This window comes from Aulostomus chinensis, chromosome 20, assembly GCF_037954235.1.
Source record: "Aulostomus chinensis isolate RoL2024-O1b breed Wild chromosome 20, RoL_Achi_v1.0, whole genome shotgun sequence".
In the NCBI taxonomy this organism is placed as follows: Eukaryota; Metazoa; Chordata; class Actinopteri; order Syngnathiformes; family Aulostomidae; genus Aulostomus; species Aulostomus chinensis.
In genome coordinates, this window is record NC_141339.1 from 8,962,107 (window position 1) to 8,980,924 (window position 18,818).

Consider the following 18,818-nt stretch of genomic DNA (forward strand, 5'->3'; position numbering starts at 1 on the left):
TTTTTCAAAAGCCTGTGGTGAACAAACCTTTGCAGAGCCCATAAAAATGATGAAATAAAGGAAATGAAAGTGCATGAGATCGCAAGGGAGTATTGCCAGCTTTCTGTGTCCTGGGGCTTCATTAAATTCATGCTACAGCAGGAAAATTCTTGCTGCTCTTCTATTCATATCATTCTTCCTGTTGACTGAGACTTGACATTTTTGGAAGAGTAAGATGCTTCCCTCAGTTGTCTGGCTGTTAACTGGAATAAGGATGCAACCTGGTAGGTCAGCCACAAAAAATGTGAAGCCATTTCCGAAAACTGGTCATCCCCTATTATTCCTCAGCTCCAAACAAAACTTTTTCCTCAATAACGGGAGGCAAGTGTCTCTTTTTATCTTGCAGGTGGGAGGGTTTTTTACAAATGACAACGGGATGTACCACATCCTGGAAATGTGGGCCTGTGGGGCTATTCAACATCACTTTATCTAACCGTCATTTCAACATTGGGGAATGTACATGACACAGTTGGATATTCATTTCCTTTTCTGCACCCCTGCCCTTCGAGGAGGACTGCATTGCAGATGGGGAGGGGATATGCCAATTCCTAGCACGTATACAGTGGTCAAATTCAGGCACTGACAATTCCTTTTCTTCAGCAAGGAGCTGATGGGATGCTCGGTATTCTGTGGAGGATTTTGTTTGGCTAAAAATACAAAAAGGCAGGCAGATGCCCACAAGGGAAGCAAATATAAAAAACATGCCTCTGTTTGGCATCTACCATCCATCATTCTGTCACACTTACAGTTTGTATATCAGTGTCAGGTGGAATCAGTGCAACAAGACTGCAGTGGCATTTTCAATATTACAGTCAACTGAAAACGCAAAGCAGCAGGGAAGTTGCCAACAGAAGTGCAATAAAAGAAATCAAGATCTTCGAAGATAATTGCATGAAAGTGCAGATCTTACTTGCATTCTCCTGGGACAGAGCAGCCACCATGTAACAGGTTACAGCCTTGCTTGCAGATTGCTAAAAGAGAAAAAAAACTCAGTCAGTCAGGATATAAGAGTAAAAACATATTCTTTAAAACAGCTTTACAAACGAGGGGGAAGGGGAAGGGGAGGAGAAACTCATTTGTTTACCATCTTTGTTACAACTGCAATAAGACAACATGAGGATTCTTTGCACCCAGACCAGGGTTGGATGGGGGCGGGGGGGGGGGGGGGGGGGCGACGACTTTATAGCCAACGTGTACAATACTTTCCCCTCTTCAAAAACAACCCAACCCTTCTACACCCCTCCTCTTTACATCCTTCGTCTCTTAAGGTCAGTTGAATGATTTATTGAGGCTCCCAACTCTCCAGCACCACCCACAAGCACAGCCCCAATACTGCTACAATTTTGCTTTTCTGTGGGAAGAAAAACTTTTCATGGGAAGATTGGACAAACAATGTTGTTGTGCTTTGCCCTTACATATAAAGTTTTATTTGCATATTCATTCATCACGTATACATTATTAGCTTTTAATTGCACAATAGGATCAGATATGTGTTGTTCTACAAAATAAAATGTCAGGAAATACCATACTCGTGAATTTCAAAGCCTTATTATATCCTATCCAATCCTATCCTGTATGAAACAGGGGTTGCTAACAGGTGGCTAAACGAGGCTCCAAATATTATCACATGCGTCCGTGGTGTAGCTCCTTTCCAGCAAGTTTATTTTGTAAAAATCATAAAAGTGGTGTTCATTTCTGAAGATCATCTTGTTGAAGTCTCAACTTTATTGTCTGCAATTATTTCTGTTGAGGGGAAACCATGCTGATGCTAACTTCTTGGTTGGCCTACAAAATTATATGATTTCTGCAGCACTCTATTGAAACATATGAAAAACATGATGCTGCCATCATTTTTGTCAGTGACTGTCGTTGACTGGCTGAAACTTACAATGCAGAAAACAACATGGAAGGCTGATTGTGTTCTGGGCCCAAGAAATCTATGTGTACATGTGCAGCTGGTAAAATATGTGTAAAGAGAAATTTCCAGGCTTCAGACAATATATCAAACATTAACAGAAAGTGGGTGAATGTCAGCTACAGTATCAGAGGACTGCTTGTATGAGGATTATAATCAAAGTGTTACTGTAGTCACAGCCGGTCCCTTACCTGTCCTGCAGTCAGGGCCCATCCAGCCATCCAGGCAAACCTGGGCACCTGACTGCTCACAGCGATAGTGGCCGAAGTAGTCATCACGAGGAACGCACAGTTTATTGCACTTGTTGCCATAGTAGTTATCGTCACAGCGCACACGGATACGGTAGATGAGGCGAGCCACGGGCCCGTCATGCTCAATGGTATCCCAGGGGCCACCAGGGTTGATCATACCAGTATTAGTGCTGCGCTCGATAAGCAACTCCTCCTCGTCTGAAAGGGATAAAAAACAGTGATGCAAATTATTTCATGACACAGTAGTAAGTAGAACACTTAAAATATCCTCTCAGTCAATTGTGCTTCGCTTAGAAAAGGCTAGCTCTAGCATCATTACAACAGCAACTCCGTGACACATACAAGATGTGATGGATGACAATTTGACTGCCATCAAAAAGCACAACATTACAGTAACACACAATTAGTTTGAGTACAAGGGCATCTGTCTACCTCCAAATTTTAAAACAATCTATCAGCTACTACATGTAGCAACATGGCAAAACCATATGGAGTAGATGCTGTGTCCCATCAATGGAAGACAGACTCTTCAGTATCCCTTTGCATTGATGATAGTTGAAATACACTGTAAACCTCAGATCTCTTTGCATTGTCACGAATCGACTGCGCTAAGTATGCTACCTCTAAGCCTTTAGCATGCAGGCTTCAACATTAAATATTGTCTGCCTCTGTCAGGCTCACTACAGCGTCAGCCTCCAGGAAGAAAGCAATCTTTACCTCTGTGGGATCGGAGCGCTGGTGAACAATCTTTGTGGAAATAGGGGGTCTGTGATTTCCTTTTCACCATGGCTTTGGGATGCAATGCACCATTGACATTTTGAAGTGAGCAAGCAAACACATACACACACCCTCCTCTGGTGAGGACTGACACAATGTCAGACAGAATTAAGCAACAATAACAGAAATAACCTCCGGCAGTTGTCAGATAGAGAACAATGGGCTTCGGGCCCAAGCCAGGCTTTGCTACTGCCGTGTCTAAACACTGAGCCTGGCCGCCCAGACCACTCCACTTCCTGCTCGATAAACACAAGGAAAACAGCCGGCTGCCTTTCCTGAGGACACAGGGGGAAGGGAAGAGGGGCACACTGGAGGACATGACGCTGGAGGAGAGGAATCTGACAGATGCACTGGTTGATGATTACGTAGGACAAGAAAAGAGGCTGGTGCTGCTGACTCAGGCCAGAGAACAAGTTCAAATCTAATATCTGGTAGGGGTCTGAAGAAGGAGAGAGCTTCATCATCATCATATTGTGGGATTATTCGGCGAGTATTCATCTCTATATCTGTGCATCCAACAAATGAGCTGTGTGGGCACAACTTAGTTGATTTAAGTAAAATTAGGTGTTGCTTTTGCTCGGTTGGAATGAAAACCTGCAGCCATGCAGCCCTTTACTGGATCAGTTTGACAACCCTGGTCTGGATCATCAGGGCAGTATCATATCTGTTCCTGTGATCGTAAGCACAGGAATGAAATGCAATTTTGCATGACTAAAGGAAGCATAATGAATACAAAGCTCATGCAACTCTGCTGACAATGGCTTTAAAAAAAGAGAGCTGACATTGATGCAAAATCAGTATCAGCTTCTCCTCAGTTCGTTACATCAATGTCATTACAGTGGGAGGTTTACATGGGTTGAGTTAAAGGGAATTGTAGAGTTCTCTAAAGCACAAATGAGGGCAATGATGACTGAACTGAGTAGTTCATCATATTTCAACCATAAAACAAACAAATAAAATTCAGTTTGCAATGTCATTGATAAGACCACTTTGTCATTACAGCTTAAAATGAAAGCCCCAATTTCTATGACAAAAATGTTTATGTTGAGTAAAGTAAATGCCTTCACATTAATTCAGTTGATCCACAACTTAAGTTCTATGAATCTACCATGTTTCATTCAAATTTTTGGAGTTATCCTGCTAAAAGACAAATTAGCCCCGGTGATCGCAATACTTCATTGGCTGAAGTCAAAATCAAATGTGACCATCCCAACCCACTTCTAAGCAATGGCTTCAATAACTACAATAATGAAGTGTTTGCTGCTTGAAGCAGAATCCCTTTGTGATATTTCACAGGAGGAAATCCTTGGTTCTCTATGTTTTAGTTTTCTTGAATCTGTGACACTATGGCTGAAGTCAGCTGATGTCTGTAACAGGCGGCTCAATTCCACAACATCCAAAAAACACATTTAGGCTACTTCAAATGCTGAAACTATGGCATCCTAACACAAATGTGTTTTTCCTGTTTATACCAATTTTGAAATCTTTGTAGCTGGAAATCTAAGTTGTCATGTTTCAAGCAGTACTTAAGCTGAACATCCATCAAAAATGTTCAAACAAATTATGGCAAATATAAACAGTCACCACATTTAGAAACTGTAGACAACAGAACATGAAACAGTCCAATCAAAGTGCCATGATCTAAAAAAAAAAATCTATTTCTTCTCCATTGTCTGCCCTGACGAGTGGAAAAGCGTTTGAAGTTATGGACAAAACAGTATGTCGTGACCTCATATAAAAAAAGAACATCTTTGGACAAGAGAGGACGGCATGGTATAGAAATACAATCATACACATGCTCACAAGCATAGAAAGGCTTCGGAGACTGCTGAAAAATGACAGATCAAAGCTGCGTCTACACACAGACATTAGAGTTCTCAATAGGTCCTCTTCCTCCCAGACTGGGCTACTGCTCGGACGGGAAAAAGGGGGCTGTACAGGAGTCCAGCCAACGGACGCAACTTTGGGAAAACAGGATACAGCTGGTCAGCGCTGACCACTACAACTCCACATAGCTAAGAGTGAGAAATGCTTCATTATATATGTGGTGTGTTGGGAGGCCAATAGTTACAGAACAACATATTGTTCAACTTGCTACTGTTGGGAATATTTAAATCCCATTATCAAATTTTAAAAGCACAAACAACATCTCCACCTCACCAACTTCTAGTGACACATTATGCATTATTGAAGCACAACACTGAGATGAGCAAAAAGGTTTACTTACTGTTACGTGTGACGTTATCCCAGTCCAAGGCCTCTACGATTAACGTATACGTCCGCTGTAGAATAAAAAGACAGCTGAGGTTAAAAAAGGATTTTTAACACAAGTTTGTAGTACTTTGACAACTGCATTCTACTAATACCAGCTTACTGCTGATAGACAATAGCTAACACTGAAGCATATGTCACACTTGAGTCAAAAGTTAGATGACCTCCCACCGTACACTTCTGCAGTGGCAATACTAAAAGGAATTTGATCAGCTTTCTTTAGTGATCAAAAATCAGTACATTTCCAGTAAATAACGCATCAGGTGTTCTGTAACATCAATATATGTTGGCATCAACGGTTTGCTAACCAGGTTCTATTTTTGTTTTCATTGTTTTCATTGAAAAACTTGATGAATTGGTAATGTAATGGCCTGAATTGAAAGAAAAGATGCAATTTAACCAAATCAAAGTTAATTTAAATCTGCATCTCAAAACACAAATGACCATATGAGGTCTTCATCAACCTTTGCTTAAAAGAGCAATGGTTTACAATTGGCTTTTGTCATTTCTGTCACATTCAACTGAGCAGTTCCCAATAATCCCACCAGCTACCAGCAGTTTATAGGCAAACACAAACAGGATGAAGTAAAAATCAATTTCATTGCTCCTACAGAGTCTTGATTGCAACTTGGCTGTGTTACCTGGCGGTGTGTTTGAGTTACGCTGTAAGTGAAACCCAATTATTATGAGATGAGACAGTAGGAGTTGGTAAGTACAACTATGGGAGAGAGCCAAGACAAGCTTGAGGATGTGGAGAGGGAAGGACACAGGGAGAGAAGTAATTCAAACTAGGCCAACAATCCTACTCTTCCAGAATATAGTCTTGTAGTATCAACCTGCACCCACTCATGCTGGGCTGAGAGGAGTTGTGGGATTACACCTAATAGGTTACATTACTTATCTTCTTTAATCCATCCATTCCATCAAAGGATACATTTCAAAGCCTTCAGGCAAACATTACTACAGTGTATAACACATGTAGAAAAGACATGGTTTCATGAACATTTAACCTATAAAAAGGTAGCTTTACTTAAGCCTGAGACCAACTCTGGACTAACACCTTCTTTTCCCATACAGCACTGTCCTCTGTAGTCCTTACTTCCATATAATACACAACAAGTCCAGCCATTCCCAATGCTTACCTTTGGGGTTTGTGATTTTTTTGCATTGCTCATCCTTTCATTTATTTTATGTATAGCAAAGTTGACTAGACCTAAGACGGTGTGCTAGCAAAATCAGGCTAACAAACTACAGGCTATAGCTTACTACAGTCATCTGTGAAATGATTCATGCTGATATTCTACATCAAAAACAGACATCATTTGACTCTCAACCCAGGCTAATCAGCGGCTGTTTCTATCAACTTGCAAGGTATCTGGTGCAATTAACAAAATTACCAAAACCAGACAACAGTATGTGGAAACGAGATATCAACCAGGTTGTTCCTGAATGTAAGAAGCCTCATTAGCACGTCAAATTAGAAGCACATCATTGGAAATAAATTGTTTAGAGATATTCCATCCCATCATTCCCCTTCCAGATACAAATACCTCAACAACTCCAGTAGCGGTGCATTATAAAAAACTAATAAAGTGTACATAATTTTTATACTAACAACTATACATATAACAAACCCTGTGTTGATGTGATGCGATGGTTGATTCAGGTTGTCAAACTGGTAAAAATCCAATCAGAGAAAGAAATCATTAAAACATTTATTTTATCCATTGTAACAGTTGCCCTCTGAACTAAAGCCATTAAATATACATGCTAATTGCTGAGTTTTTTCACAAATAAAATACTGACACACCGCTTGCATTTTGCTTTCTAATCATAATTATTTATCAATTTTTCTTGTGGAAGTACAGTGCAACTTCCTGTGTAGATCATCATTTTAGACCAGCAAAGAAGAATTAATTTCCAGTATGTACTATTAGATCGCTGAGCCAACTGTGGAGTCGCAAGGTCCCTTTTAGGGAGTGAGTGTATTCTTACTGATACAAATCCAGCATTTTTATAGAAATGACTCTAGTCTGTTGGAGGGTTTATGTCAGTGCAGTCAGTGGACAAAACTGCCAACAAAACAAGCAGTCTGACTCCAGGTAACTCCCAAAGTAGAGGAACACAAGTAGGACTTTTCCTGGCAAAAAGAGTTTGCTGCTAACCAAAGAGGATGATCCTTAATTCATAAGACACCAATGAGAGGGTTTTCTTTCTGTCCATTAAGTCAAGGACATTGTGTTGGTTGAACTGTTTCATCAGATCTGTAACATATAAAAAGCTTTTCCTCTCTATAAAAATAAATGTTAAGATTTAAGATCTGATTCCACCACGTTTTCAAGGGGAAAAGCCTCAACAGGTATGATGCCCATTAAGAAGGTCACTTTGCCAAAATTAGCTGTGAGGGCTGAATTCCGTCTGGCTTTGTCCTTGGTGGTCAGACAGAGAGGTAAATCAGGAGCTAAGGGGATTATCTTGTTTCACTCAGGTATGCTTTACACTTGACCAGTAAACATCATGCAATACACTTGTCACCAAATTTTTTGCCGACAACAATTAATCCTCAGGTGTATTTTTCACATAGACAACCTGTCCACAGTGAAATAAATGAAGGAAACAGTTCTATAAACACAAATCAGGTCACCATGTCAGAAAAAAGGATAACCTGCAAAGCAGCATCCTCGAGAAGATTAATGATAAATTGATAATTCAAACGTCTATCATCAAAATATTTGTGAAAGTATTTGCAACATTCTATCATTTCACCATCTCATTTGCTGATCTTTTCTTAAGAGCTAGAACACACTAACTTTCACAGCTGATTAAGCTGACGATAGCTTGTTGAGTCACGGATAAACAGAATTACCGGTGGCGATGTCGTCATTGTTCCTCAAAATTGCGAGGAGCACCTTACTTACTGACAATTCACTTTAAGTATCAAATAGAAAACGCTTCCTCAATCTAGCCAAAAGTTTTTTTGTGGTTGGTTGAGGTGTTTGTTTGCCTTATCTGAATAAAGAGTGGCTGTAACAGAAACCTTTTTTTTTTTAGTTTGGGGGTGGCAAACTATTTCACTGGTTGATGGTGAACACAGATTTGAATCAGTGTTTTTTTTGTACTTTTTTGTCATCAATTTCCCCTTTAGTGCCACAATCTTCATTATAAAAGAAAACTTCATAGTAAAATGTGAGCAGAAATTTATATCTAGTGACTGAGAAAATAGCCATTCAAATAATGCAGAGTTTTCATTGTTATATTTCATGATGATCCCAAATGAACCATTTTGATTCTGAAAGTAAACCCAAGTAATACCGTATGAAAAGATGAGGACATTTTTCTTAAAAAAAAAAGAAATTCCAGATCCTATTTACTTGGCCTGTGTTCATCTATGACGCACTGACAAAGACACTCCAAATTGGCAGCCAAAACTGAGCTTTTGTAATATTTCCCCAAACACGACATGTTTTTAAGCATAACAAGACAAAATGATAAACACTGCATACTCAAAAAAAGCAGTCAGGCTTAACATACTATCTTGTGAAAATCTGATAATGTGCAATTAAATTGGGACATGTAGTGTAGATATATACTGTATATATAAATGAAGCCACAGCTCCAGTTTCACTTGAAGATGACCTGAATCAGGAGAGCTCTTAATTGAACATCCGTCATCATATCAAATATAACTGGGACTTAACACTGTTCAATTTCAGCAAAAAAGTCACGATTATTACTGGTCAATATATGATTTTGAAAACATTTATATTCATTATTATCCTAACAACTTGCAAATCAAAATGCATCCAAATAACCTTTCCACAGGAGGCCAAAATTGTAATTGAAAATAAAATTTGATAAATTGTCGTGCCTTAAATATTCTTCACTTAAGTAAAGAATAAAAGGCATTTGATTTTCTCTACTAAATCTGTCAATTTCATCATCATTTTGATTGATACAATTTGAATGTTAGGATGGCTGTTCAAGCACTGACTTATTGGTTTTGTTTACTATGATGTATCTATAAAAAGAGATCTCACCGTTGATACTGGTCTGAGTAAACGTGAAAACACACACACACACACACACACACACACACACACACACACTAACCAAGCTAACCAGCATCAGAGGGGTAATCTAGCTGGTGTGCTGCAGGGCACACTGCTAGGCAACCAACTGACCTAAATAGCACTCATTGCGTCACCACCAGTGACAGTTGTAGTAGCCACAGTGTGACCTCTACTGTAATGTCATTTATAGGACATTGGACTGAAGGGGTGGGGGGCAAAAAAACATAAGGCCAGTATTCGAGGGACTTGTAGTTGTTTGAAGGAAACAGGGAAGAGAAATCACAGGGAGGGGGGACTGTGGAGTGTGTGTCCGTCTGTGTTGTTGATGTGGGGGACCAACAAGCTGGTAGGCGGGTTGCTGATGGGCTGTGGGATTAAGTAGGCTTGTCTGGCTGTGGGTGGTGGCGGCGGGAGGAAGGGGAGGGGAGTGTTATTGTGGAAGATCACGGGTGATAAGAGAAGGGGATGGAAGATGATGAGAGAGGGGTGAGCTAAATGGCCTGGTTCAGAGTTTGGACACATGGATACGATTGGTTAAACTGCTGGGGGAGTGGAGGTGGTAGAAAAGCTATATTTTGAATTGATGTGTGGACAAGATGGGAGTTTGGGGGTTGATGGCAAAGTAATGCAGCCTATGGGTGATGCTGTTGCTGCAAGAAGCTCTGCCAATCCATCAAACCGCAGACACACAACAGATGCAGCCTCAAAGATGATTATTCGACATAGATGTGGATCATCCCACAACATGTAGTTCGGCTTCTGACCTTTCCACACCCCCACCCCATCAGCACTACTTCCACCAACCAATCCTACAAAACGGTGGGCTGACTGTCCTTTTCTGAGCATGTAGGTGGGTGTGCCAATGCATACAAAACTATGAGTGGCAATGCATGAATTAGCGACAGGAGATCTTTAGATAATGCTGCCTTATTTTATAAGAATGTTCAGTGATTGATTCAGTGATTCATTGATGAGTCAAAATTAAAAAGGTCAAAGAACAGGTGGCCATATTGTTACCTGCACCTTTGGGGGTTACCTGAAAACCAGGCATTTGTCCATGCCTGCATGTGGTAAATGTTTGGGTAAAAGCTCCTGAGTCAGTGTATGTTGGGTTGTAGCTAAGCCAACAACTAGTCTGGTTTCCCACAGACCATCCCAGTCTGTGATTAGCTGGATTAAGTGACAGCTGCCCAAATGGTTGGAACAAGATAGATGATGGGCAGGGGGATAAAGGGGAGGAGTGGGGGAGGGAAGGGGGGAAAAGGCTACTGAACAAAGACCCTAGTCCCAACACCGTAACTCACCCCCATCCCAATCAAAACCATTGTCTGTGAAGAGACACAGTCAGCACGAGGACAATTAGTGTCAGCATGTGTGCTACTGAGCCTGGCCAGGACAGTTGCATGGGTGAAGTTGAAAAGAAAAAAAAGCTGCTACTGGTTCTTGTACAAGACTTCACCACACATCAGCTGTGCTACAACAGACTGTGTTTCAACAACATGCCCTTTTTCTTCAACTCAAACACATAACCATGCATGACGAGATAAAATACTACACTCGACCCTGAAGAATCCGCTGACAGTCAAATCACCCAAACCCAACCCAGCCCTTCCCCTAATGGATTAGAGGATTTAAAGAGAGAAATCCTAGTTTTCAAGTCAAGAAGGGGGGGGCACATTGAAAAAAAAATGTTGAGGTGTGTATTTGTCATGAACTCTGTGACTCTGCCCTTCATCATTTAAAAATCTGGTGCCATTTGTGCAAAGCATGCCATTAAAAACTGACTAAATGCCAAGTTCTGCTTAAATTCAGGAAGTTTTTGAAACTTATAATAAAAGATGTCAAGGATGTGGTGGTGATGTGTTTGGAGAGCTTCAGGTGTAGAATTCTGCGAGAGATCATGGTAAAGCCACATAGTTAAACAATTTTACCTTAAAATAGCAGCTTCATCATTTTAATGGTACAGTGACTTGACAAGGGAAAAAGGATAAGCACGATGAAAGCCTGTTCTTGCACCAAAGGCAACTTGGCTGAGAAAGAAACGTGTTTTGTGAAAAGTGTATTTTGTGAGAAAAATGGCAGCATCCACTACAGGCCCTCCACATATGCATAATAGAGCCATGGCCACAGGAAGACGTATTCCATGGAATGCACACTACAGATTGCATAATCATGTTGGTGACATACATACATTTATGAAGAAGAGGAGGGGCTTTGACTTGACAAAATTCTTCACAAAAGTTCTCAAAGTTAACATCCCATTTTAAAGCCTTGCTTGCTTCCTCTGTCACTGTTTTTAATCTCTCTGCAGTTATAATTATTTTCTTCTTGGGATAAAAGCCCAAAGTGATTCTGATGATGTGACAAACTGTGCAAGGATCTGCTTGCAATCAAATGTATTGACATATACAGTATAGGAGATTCTTGAGATAACAGTTGTTGTCCAAGCATGTTTCAACTTGAACTCTGAAATAAGCCAACACAAGCACTTTTCTATATAAATGATTGCCATCATCTTGACTTGGAACCTTCTCTGCTCAAGCAACAGAAAATACACCACCAGCACCTTTAAATAAAAAAGGCATGAGAAACTCAGGGAGGTGGCAGTGGGAAGTGGAAGCTGGGGCAGGTTGGGGTCAGTAAGCATGGGATCTGCATGCTTCCTATTCAAAAGAAGGGTCAGGGTTCTGCATTTGGTGTGATATACATGTTTGCACTCAAAGAATACCAAGAATGTGAGATCCACGCCTGGTGTGTAATCCCATGAGAGATCCCAGTTGGCCAACAATTCGCTATCAATAGAGGGGCATGTCTGCATTAAGGATCAGACGTTTGACTGACTCATTCTAGCCTTCCAGGGAAACTCAGAATAATTCTATAAGCATTAAACATTCCGATTCTAAGTGGCTATCTTTCCTTCCCTGTAACATCAAAGGAACTATTTTCATTCGCCATGCTTTTCAGAGGTGATCTGGACACCCAGCAACTCAAAGTAGAATTTCTCTTCTGATTTATTGCCTTCTGATGGGACATGAGGTCATCACAATTCATCCCGTGGCCAGTAATCGCTGCATGTAATCTTCATTAATCTGTGATGTCAATCCCAGCTTTTGGTTTTACTGGGCTGAGTCTACAGTATCCCAGCAAGGGCACTGAGCAACACCATCTCTGTTGAATGGCAAGGCCTGTGGGTACTAATGGTAAAAATGCAGATAAATAACCAATAAATGGATAATGCTTGATCTTCTGTCCGAAATGCAGACTAAGGTTCTGTGTCCATTTTATTGCATCTGAAATTACAAATACTCAAATTTAACTAAATAAATGTTTGGTACTATTAATGACACTGAAGGCAATAAATGTACATGACTCAGTATAACCAGAGAGGTTTCACATTGTAGATGAGTTTTCAAGGTTTTGGAGATGATGTTGCTTCATATCAAACAATAAAAATGAGAATTGGGTGAATTTATAGCCACTTCTGCCTGAAGGGTGACTCAGAGCACACATCTCTACTGTTCTTGCATCTCAAGCCGTTCAGATGTAAGGATCAGAGACCTCCAGTCGGTAAATCCTTGCAAATGTGAAGATGTTGACAGGCAGAGAAGTACAAGTTGGATTGGTTTTGACCATAGAACAGACGTACTTGTCGCAAGTGATATTTGTTGTTTCCTGTATTCCAGCTGGACAAAATCTGAGTTCCTCTTTATTAAGGCCTCATATTAAGCCCGCACTTACTTTCATGAAGATTACATTTTTGCTTATGTCCAAACAACAGAAAAAGAAATTCAAACTCACATGAGTGAAATTTTAAGTGGGCCAATTGATTTTGGGAAATTAATTATTTGCATTACACACTTTCCTTCATGGGGGGGGCCTGCCAAAAGATAAACTACCAAACATTTGTATTTAAGATGGGCAATGTCTTATTTCATTGTATAGCTGTGCTCAGTTCATTCATTGAGTCAGCTCCCCTCAAACCTGGTTTTGAACAGACTGACAACACAATGGACCCACCTGTGAAAAAGTTCACATCATGCATGTGATACGAGCACATCGCATCATTTGTGAAGAGTGAAATATCCTTGTACATACATAAATACAAGAGATGCACCAATTGCCCGGCCAGGGACTGGAATTGGCTGGTTTTCAGCGTGCCAGGCCTGACTGGTAATCAGCCACATCAGTGTCACGTATTTCCGATTCCTAACTGGTCACAGCGTGCCACTTCGCAGTGAATAGTGGGGAGTCTATAGAGGGACATCACATCAAAGTGCCCAGGGCAGATCGAGCCAGACAGGGAATCTTCACACGAATGGCATAGTATTTCTAGTCAATTTTTAAATAAAAACACCATGCTACTGATTGTAAAAACAGACCTGAAAAGGACTCAATATAAACATGTAGTCTACATGCATGTGATAGAAATATATAAATCACTAGAAAATGACCAAATCAGCAGAATTTGAGCAAGTTGACAAAGGTGGGTGGGTAGCTGGAAATAGCAGTGTGGAGGACTGACATGATACAACATTGCAGCCAAGACACAGTACAGCTTTGCGGCTGAAATTCAGGCTCAAGCTTGCAATTTGTAGAACATCTAAAAGGCTTTAATAGTCTGTGAGGATTCACAAGGAAAAAGTCCTGAGCAAAAAACCTAATCAGAAACTCAAAACTCCAAAAACCAATTGAGCCAGCCTGGTTTAAGGAAAGCAGCTAAGGCCAATAGGCAAAGCTCAGAGCCCAGCACAAGTATGCAGCCTCTCCTATCCTTCACTGGCTCCTGCATTCAACTGCTTTTGTTGATGTCAGACATAGCTGGAGATACAGCAACCCATTTTCAGTAGAATTTTATTTGTACCTCTTTCCAGTTGAAAACTTGATCTTTTCTGAGTTGTTTAAGAGAAGATCCCATAACCTGGTGCAATTTTGGAGAAACTGTAAGAGTAATATTTTCTGTACTGATGAAAATAAAAGTTTCCATTGAAGAAAAGTTTGTTTTTAGTTCTCAGACAGAAAATTGGGATCGGCAAAAATCAGTAATGGTAGGTCCCGAAAACAAAACAAAATAAATTTAAAAAAATAAATAAAAATCTAAAATTTTTGGCCAGGTATGGAATTGGCCCAAAAAACATGCAATCTCTCATACAAACCTGTGAAGAGTGCAATGCAAGTTCAACCCTCCCTGCATTCAATGCACACTCATTTGTTCACATAGCCCCTTCACACACAGACGTACATTAGCTTTTGCAACCAATGGAATCCAGTCATCTCTCTGCTGGGAGAGGTGGAGGGCTGCGAGTCCTGCTCTGCTGCCAGAGTCATGTGCCAAGAGATGTAGCATTGAAGGCAAGGCATTTGGCTGGCTGATGTACACCGTCTGGGCACACACACATACACACGGCCCATTGAGCAAGTTGCTATAATGCCAACAGGGTCATTACCCATGCACATCCAATACAACAAACACCTCCCGTCCTAGTGCTAATTAACCGACATGATCCCAGACATCTAAATATTTTTGTAGATGTGTAGAGAAATTCTGCTGGCAGGTTTGGATAATGCTTTGAATTTTTATCAAATTGATTTTCTTGCATGATTCATAATGGACGTATCAGTGAAAGGGCAAAAAGAAAAGTTTAAGCAAAAAAATTTGATAGTTTCAAACTATCACGTTTAACTCTAGTGTGCTCCTGGTTATTGGTTCATTACCGCCTAAGGTGTTAATTTACCTATAGTCAACCAAGAGCTACCAAGCCAATAAATATGCTTCAGACACATTTAACAGCTTAATTCCTGATCCAAAGTTTTTGGGCCTGACTGTGGTGCTGTTGGTTGGTGCTGTATTGCCTGACTGGTGGGCAATACAGCACCACTTCCAGCCGAGTCCCATTATCATTTCAAACAGGTTCAGCAGCACAGTGATGATTTAACTGACCATGTAATGACATGCTTTAATTACCCCCACCAGGAGCCCCTACCACCTGCACACTATTCATTTAACAAGAGGCAGGGGATGTGGAGGGCCATAGCCACATGAGTGGCAAGGTATTGAAACCCAAGAGTCCATACAGAAACATGCATATGTTGGCTGGGGAATAATACAACCACAGCAGGACTTCAGATGTATTTATAACCTTCGTAGGAAGGTCATAAATACGTCTCAAGCAATACAAACATAAAATGACATACACATTTAAACCATTGAAAGACATCACAACAGAAACAGTGAAAACAAAGAAGCAAATACCAAATAGTAACTGGCCAAATGGAAAGACACATCAAATTATTTACAACCACTATAAATGCACTTATCTCTCATGTAAGAATATGTTTCAGAACCTATTAATGTCAATAGGTTATAGTAGCCAGATTTTTCTAAGGTATAAAATATCTGTGATGGATTTCTACCCACTCAGATGGTAATGATGATACAGTAATATTTCTTCAACTAGTCACTGATCAAATTAGCCATAATCTTATTTTTGAGTAAAACAAACACCCATAACCTGTGATACATGAACCACACCAACCAAGCTTCTCAGATGCTTAAAAAAAAAGGTGCTTGTGGCTCAACTGCGAACAAAAAGGTCACATATGCAAACTTTTCTTGGAAATTTGTTAAATTTTTATCTAATCATTCGTGTGAGTGCATGATCTTTACTATGTTGGTAACAAAGACATTTCAGATGAAAGCAGTCCTTTTTTCATTCACTGGTCCAGCTTTCTCTCCCTCTCTGCACTGTCCTCGTTTCTGTGTAACCTACACGGCTGCGTCGCGTTCTAGCTGCAAGGTCCCAGATTAATAATATGCTGTAACCCAAAAAAGGGTACTATCACACCACGCGCTTGTGCAACAAAGTGAGAAACGTGGTAGCACCAGTGCTACCAGTGGAAAAGTTCGTCTAGAGCCCTGGAAAGGGAATAACTTAGAAACAATGTTCACAAAGAGTGAACTCTCTTTACAAAGTATTATTCATACAGCCCTGAAAGGACAACTAAAGGAAACTACTAAAAAGCCTTCAGCTGCTTTTAAGCTAGCACTCTATTAGCTTGTGTAAGGTCTCTGCAGCTGTTTTCATATAATGTCTATTTTTCCACCATTCTATGGAGATTCATATCAACAAATAGTATTGATATTGATTGAATACTGACAACGCACGTGGAGAATGTCGCAAAGTTAGCCCAGTGAGCATTGGCTCATGTATGCCCATCTCAAAGTGTCTTCAAATAAAAGTGCTACCGAAACGACCGGACTCTAAAAGCCTGAACTCACACCGGCCTGCCTAGTTCAGGAAGGGCATTTCTATGACAGCCCATAACCACTTTGAATGGTTGGCCTAGAAGTGGTTTGCAGTTGGACACTAACCTAAGAACAATGACTGTATTTTCATACACGGATTCTAAAGGCTATTTGTTTTTAATGTCTTGGTAACATATAAACAGAGGGGACAGGCGGCAGCAGTTCATGATAGCTTCATTCAAGTTGTATTCTTAAATCTAATAAACACCGTTTTGTTATATGTTGTGGTAAACCAGACGTCTAACCAACCAGAGAGAAAAGATTCCACAGGCCACAAATAATATGGACTAGAAGTTGCATAACTCATGCAGGTATAAGGAGAATGCACCACTGGGAAACTGGGGCATTTTGGCAGAAGCAAAAATATGGCCCAGATGAGTAGATACTAAAGATTAACTGCTAAATTGAAACATTTTGATATTGTTAGCTTAAAGTCTAGTCGCTCCAAAGCGATACAAGTGGGAAATGAGAAATAAATTCTTGGACAAAACACCATATTAAAACCCGTTACAAAAAAATGTTAATACTTTCATTTCATCATAAGTTACTTCATTTGAATGATAGAAGCAATATCAAAAACAACAGAGCCAAATCTAAAAACATCATCATAACTCCAGGAAGAACCAAGTAGGGCCATTAATAGTCTCCCACAGTAACTCACTACATAAAATCGACAAATAATTTTGAGACAGTGCAGAACCAGAAGAAAGGAGTTGATATTCTCTCAGCAGATAATTTTATGAAAGACATCCATGATGGGCTGAGGTCACCTCAGAAACAACTCACAGCAATTAATTAACAAACCTCAATTATTTTAAACTGTCTTGTTTATTATGAACTTCAATCCACCATGTTACATACAAGAGCAAACAAGGGCAAACATGGAAGGTCCCCTTTTAAGAGTGTAGTCAGATAGCGATGAGTTCAGTCCACACAGGCCCCCATGGAGCAGCTGTCCATAACACACAGTCAATACTACACTGCATCTTTGTTGATGAGCAAAACAACAACACAGATGTCAGACTTGTGCACTCGAACAACAAGCAACAGTAAGCACTAGACTTGTAAGACACAAATGTGTAGTGTCTGACAGTGGGGGTGGGGGGGTGGGGGCTAGTAAGAAATCAGGGCATGGGGTTGGAGTGATGATTCTCTCCATTCCATTAACATCTCCAGCCCCTCCCAAAATCGTTTGTTTTTGTCATGATTTCAAGACAACAGAAGAATTCGCAATTTTGAAATAGTTTACATACTTTCTCTGATCATCTACAAAGTTAAGCATAAAAATTTTACAATGTAAAATAAACATTGTGTTGGAATGTTATTTTCTTTTTAATGTTATTTATCAATTCTATAAAAAATTCTATCCCAAAATGATAACATTGTGACTTCTGAGCTTATCATTAATAAGTGTGTTTCCACTGAATCGTGAGTGTAATTGTGAGAAAAAATTGGAACTGCTGTAAAAAAAAAAAGGAAACTAGGTAGTTTCCATCAACTGGTTTTGGAGCAAATTAAAGAGGCTGTACAATGCCTCCAGAAGATGGCGGCACAGGCAATGTTATGTCTGTGGCTGTAATAAACATTGTGAAGTAGTAATAGGTTGCGAATATCCATGAAGATGCCGGCAGCAGAAAAAGTCACGAGTTTAAGATCTGCTATGGCAAGAGTGTAGTCAAATTAGGGGTTCACATTCAAAACCTCACCTCAAGCTAACATTTTCTGGCAAAACTGGGGGGCATTTTCATTCCACCTTTTCTAATGCGATATCCAAAAACGCATACCCAAATACATCCATGAAAACCTGACTAATTTCCACACTGACCTGTTAAGAGGGTTATGACTAGAAGCCCAAATGTAAATATTGGCATATATTAGTGGCATATATGGTGATGTAGTAAGAATGAATAAAAAAAATAATAATTTCAACAATTAAAATTACACTCAAAATCTGAAGTCTGAGAACCACCACCAGTCATACTCTATGCCATGATTGAATCGGCTTTTTGATTTACGCTGAACAGTAGACTGGATGTTGTAATCATCCAGGTCGCTCTAGGTCACTGTGAAGCACCAGCGTCCCTGAGGACTGTGCTCACGTTTTGATTACATTACACAAGATAGTAGATTAAAAAAAAAAAAGACATCCAGAATACAACTACAAACCTCTATTTAGGAAAAGGTGTCTGCTA

The 18,818-nt window shown here is 40.0% G+C and overlaps 1 protein-coding gene across 3 annotated transcripts in view; it reads right to left on the reverse strand.

The window, feature by feature from the left end:
- jag2b (jagged canonical Notch ligand 2b) overlaps positions 1-18,818 on the reverse strand; it is a 49,398-nt gene that overhangs the window by 22,127 nt on the left and 8,453 nt on the right. For all 3 annotated transcript variants that reach the window (XM_086189199.1, XM_086189200.1, XM_086189198.1), the window contains exons 3-5: positions 5,210-5,264; positions 2,146-2,403; positions 950-1,010 (exon numbers count right to left, since the gene is read on the reverse strand). In XM_086189199.1, coding sequence (XP_086045325.1) covers positions 950-1,010; positions 2,146-2,403; positions 5,210-5,264 — 374 coding nt within the window. The remainder of the gene's footprint in view (positions 1-949; positions 1,011-2,145; positions 2,404-5,209; positions 5,265-18,818) is intronic.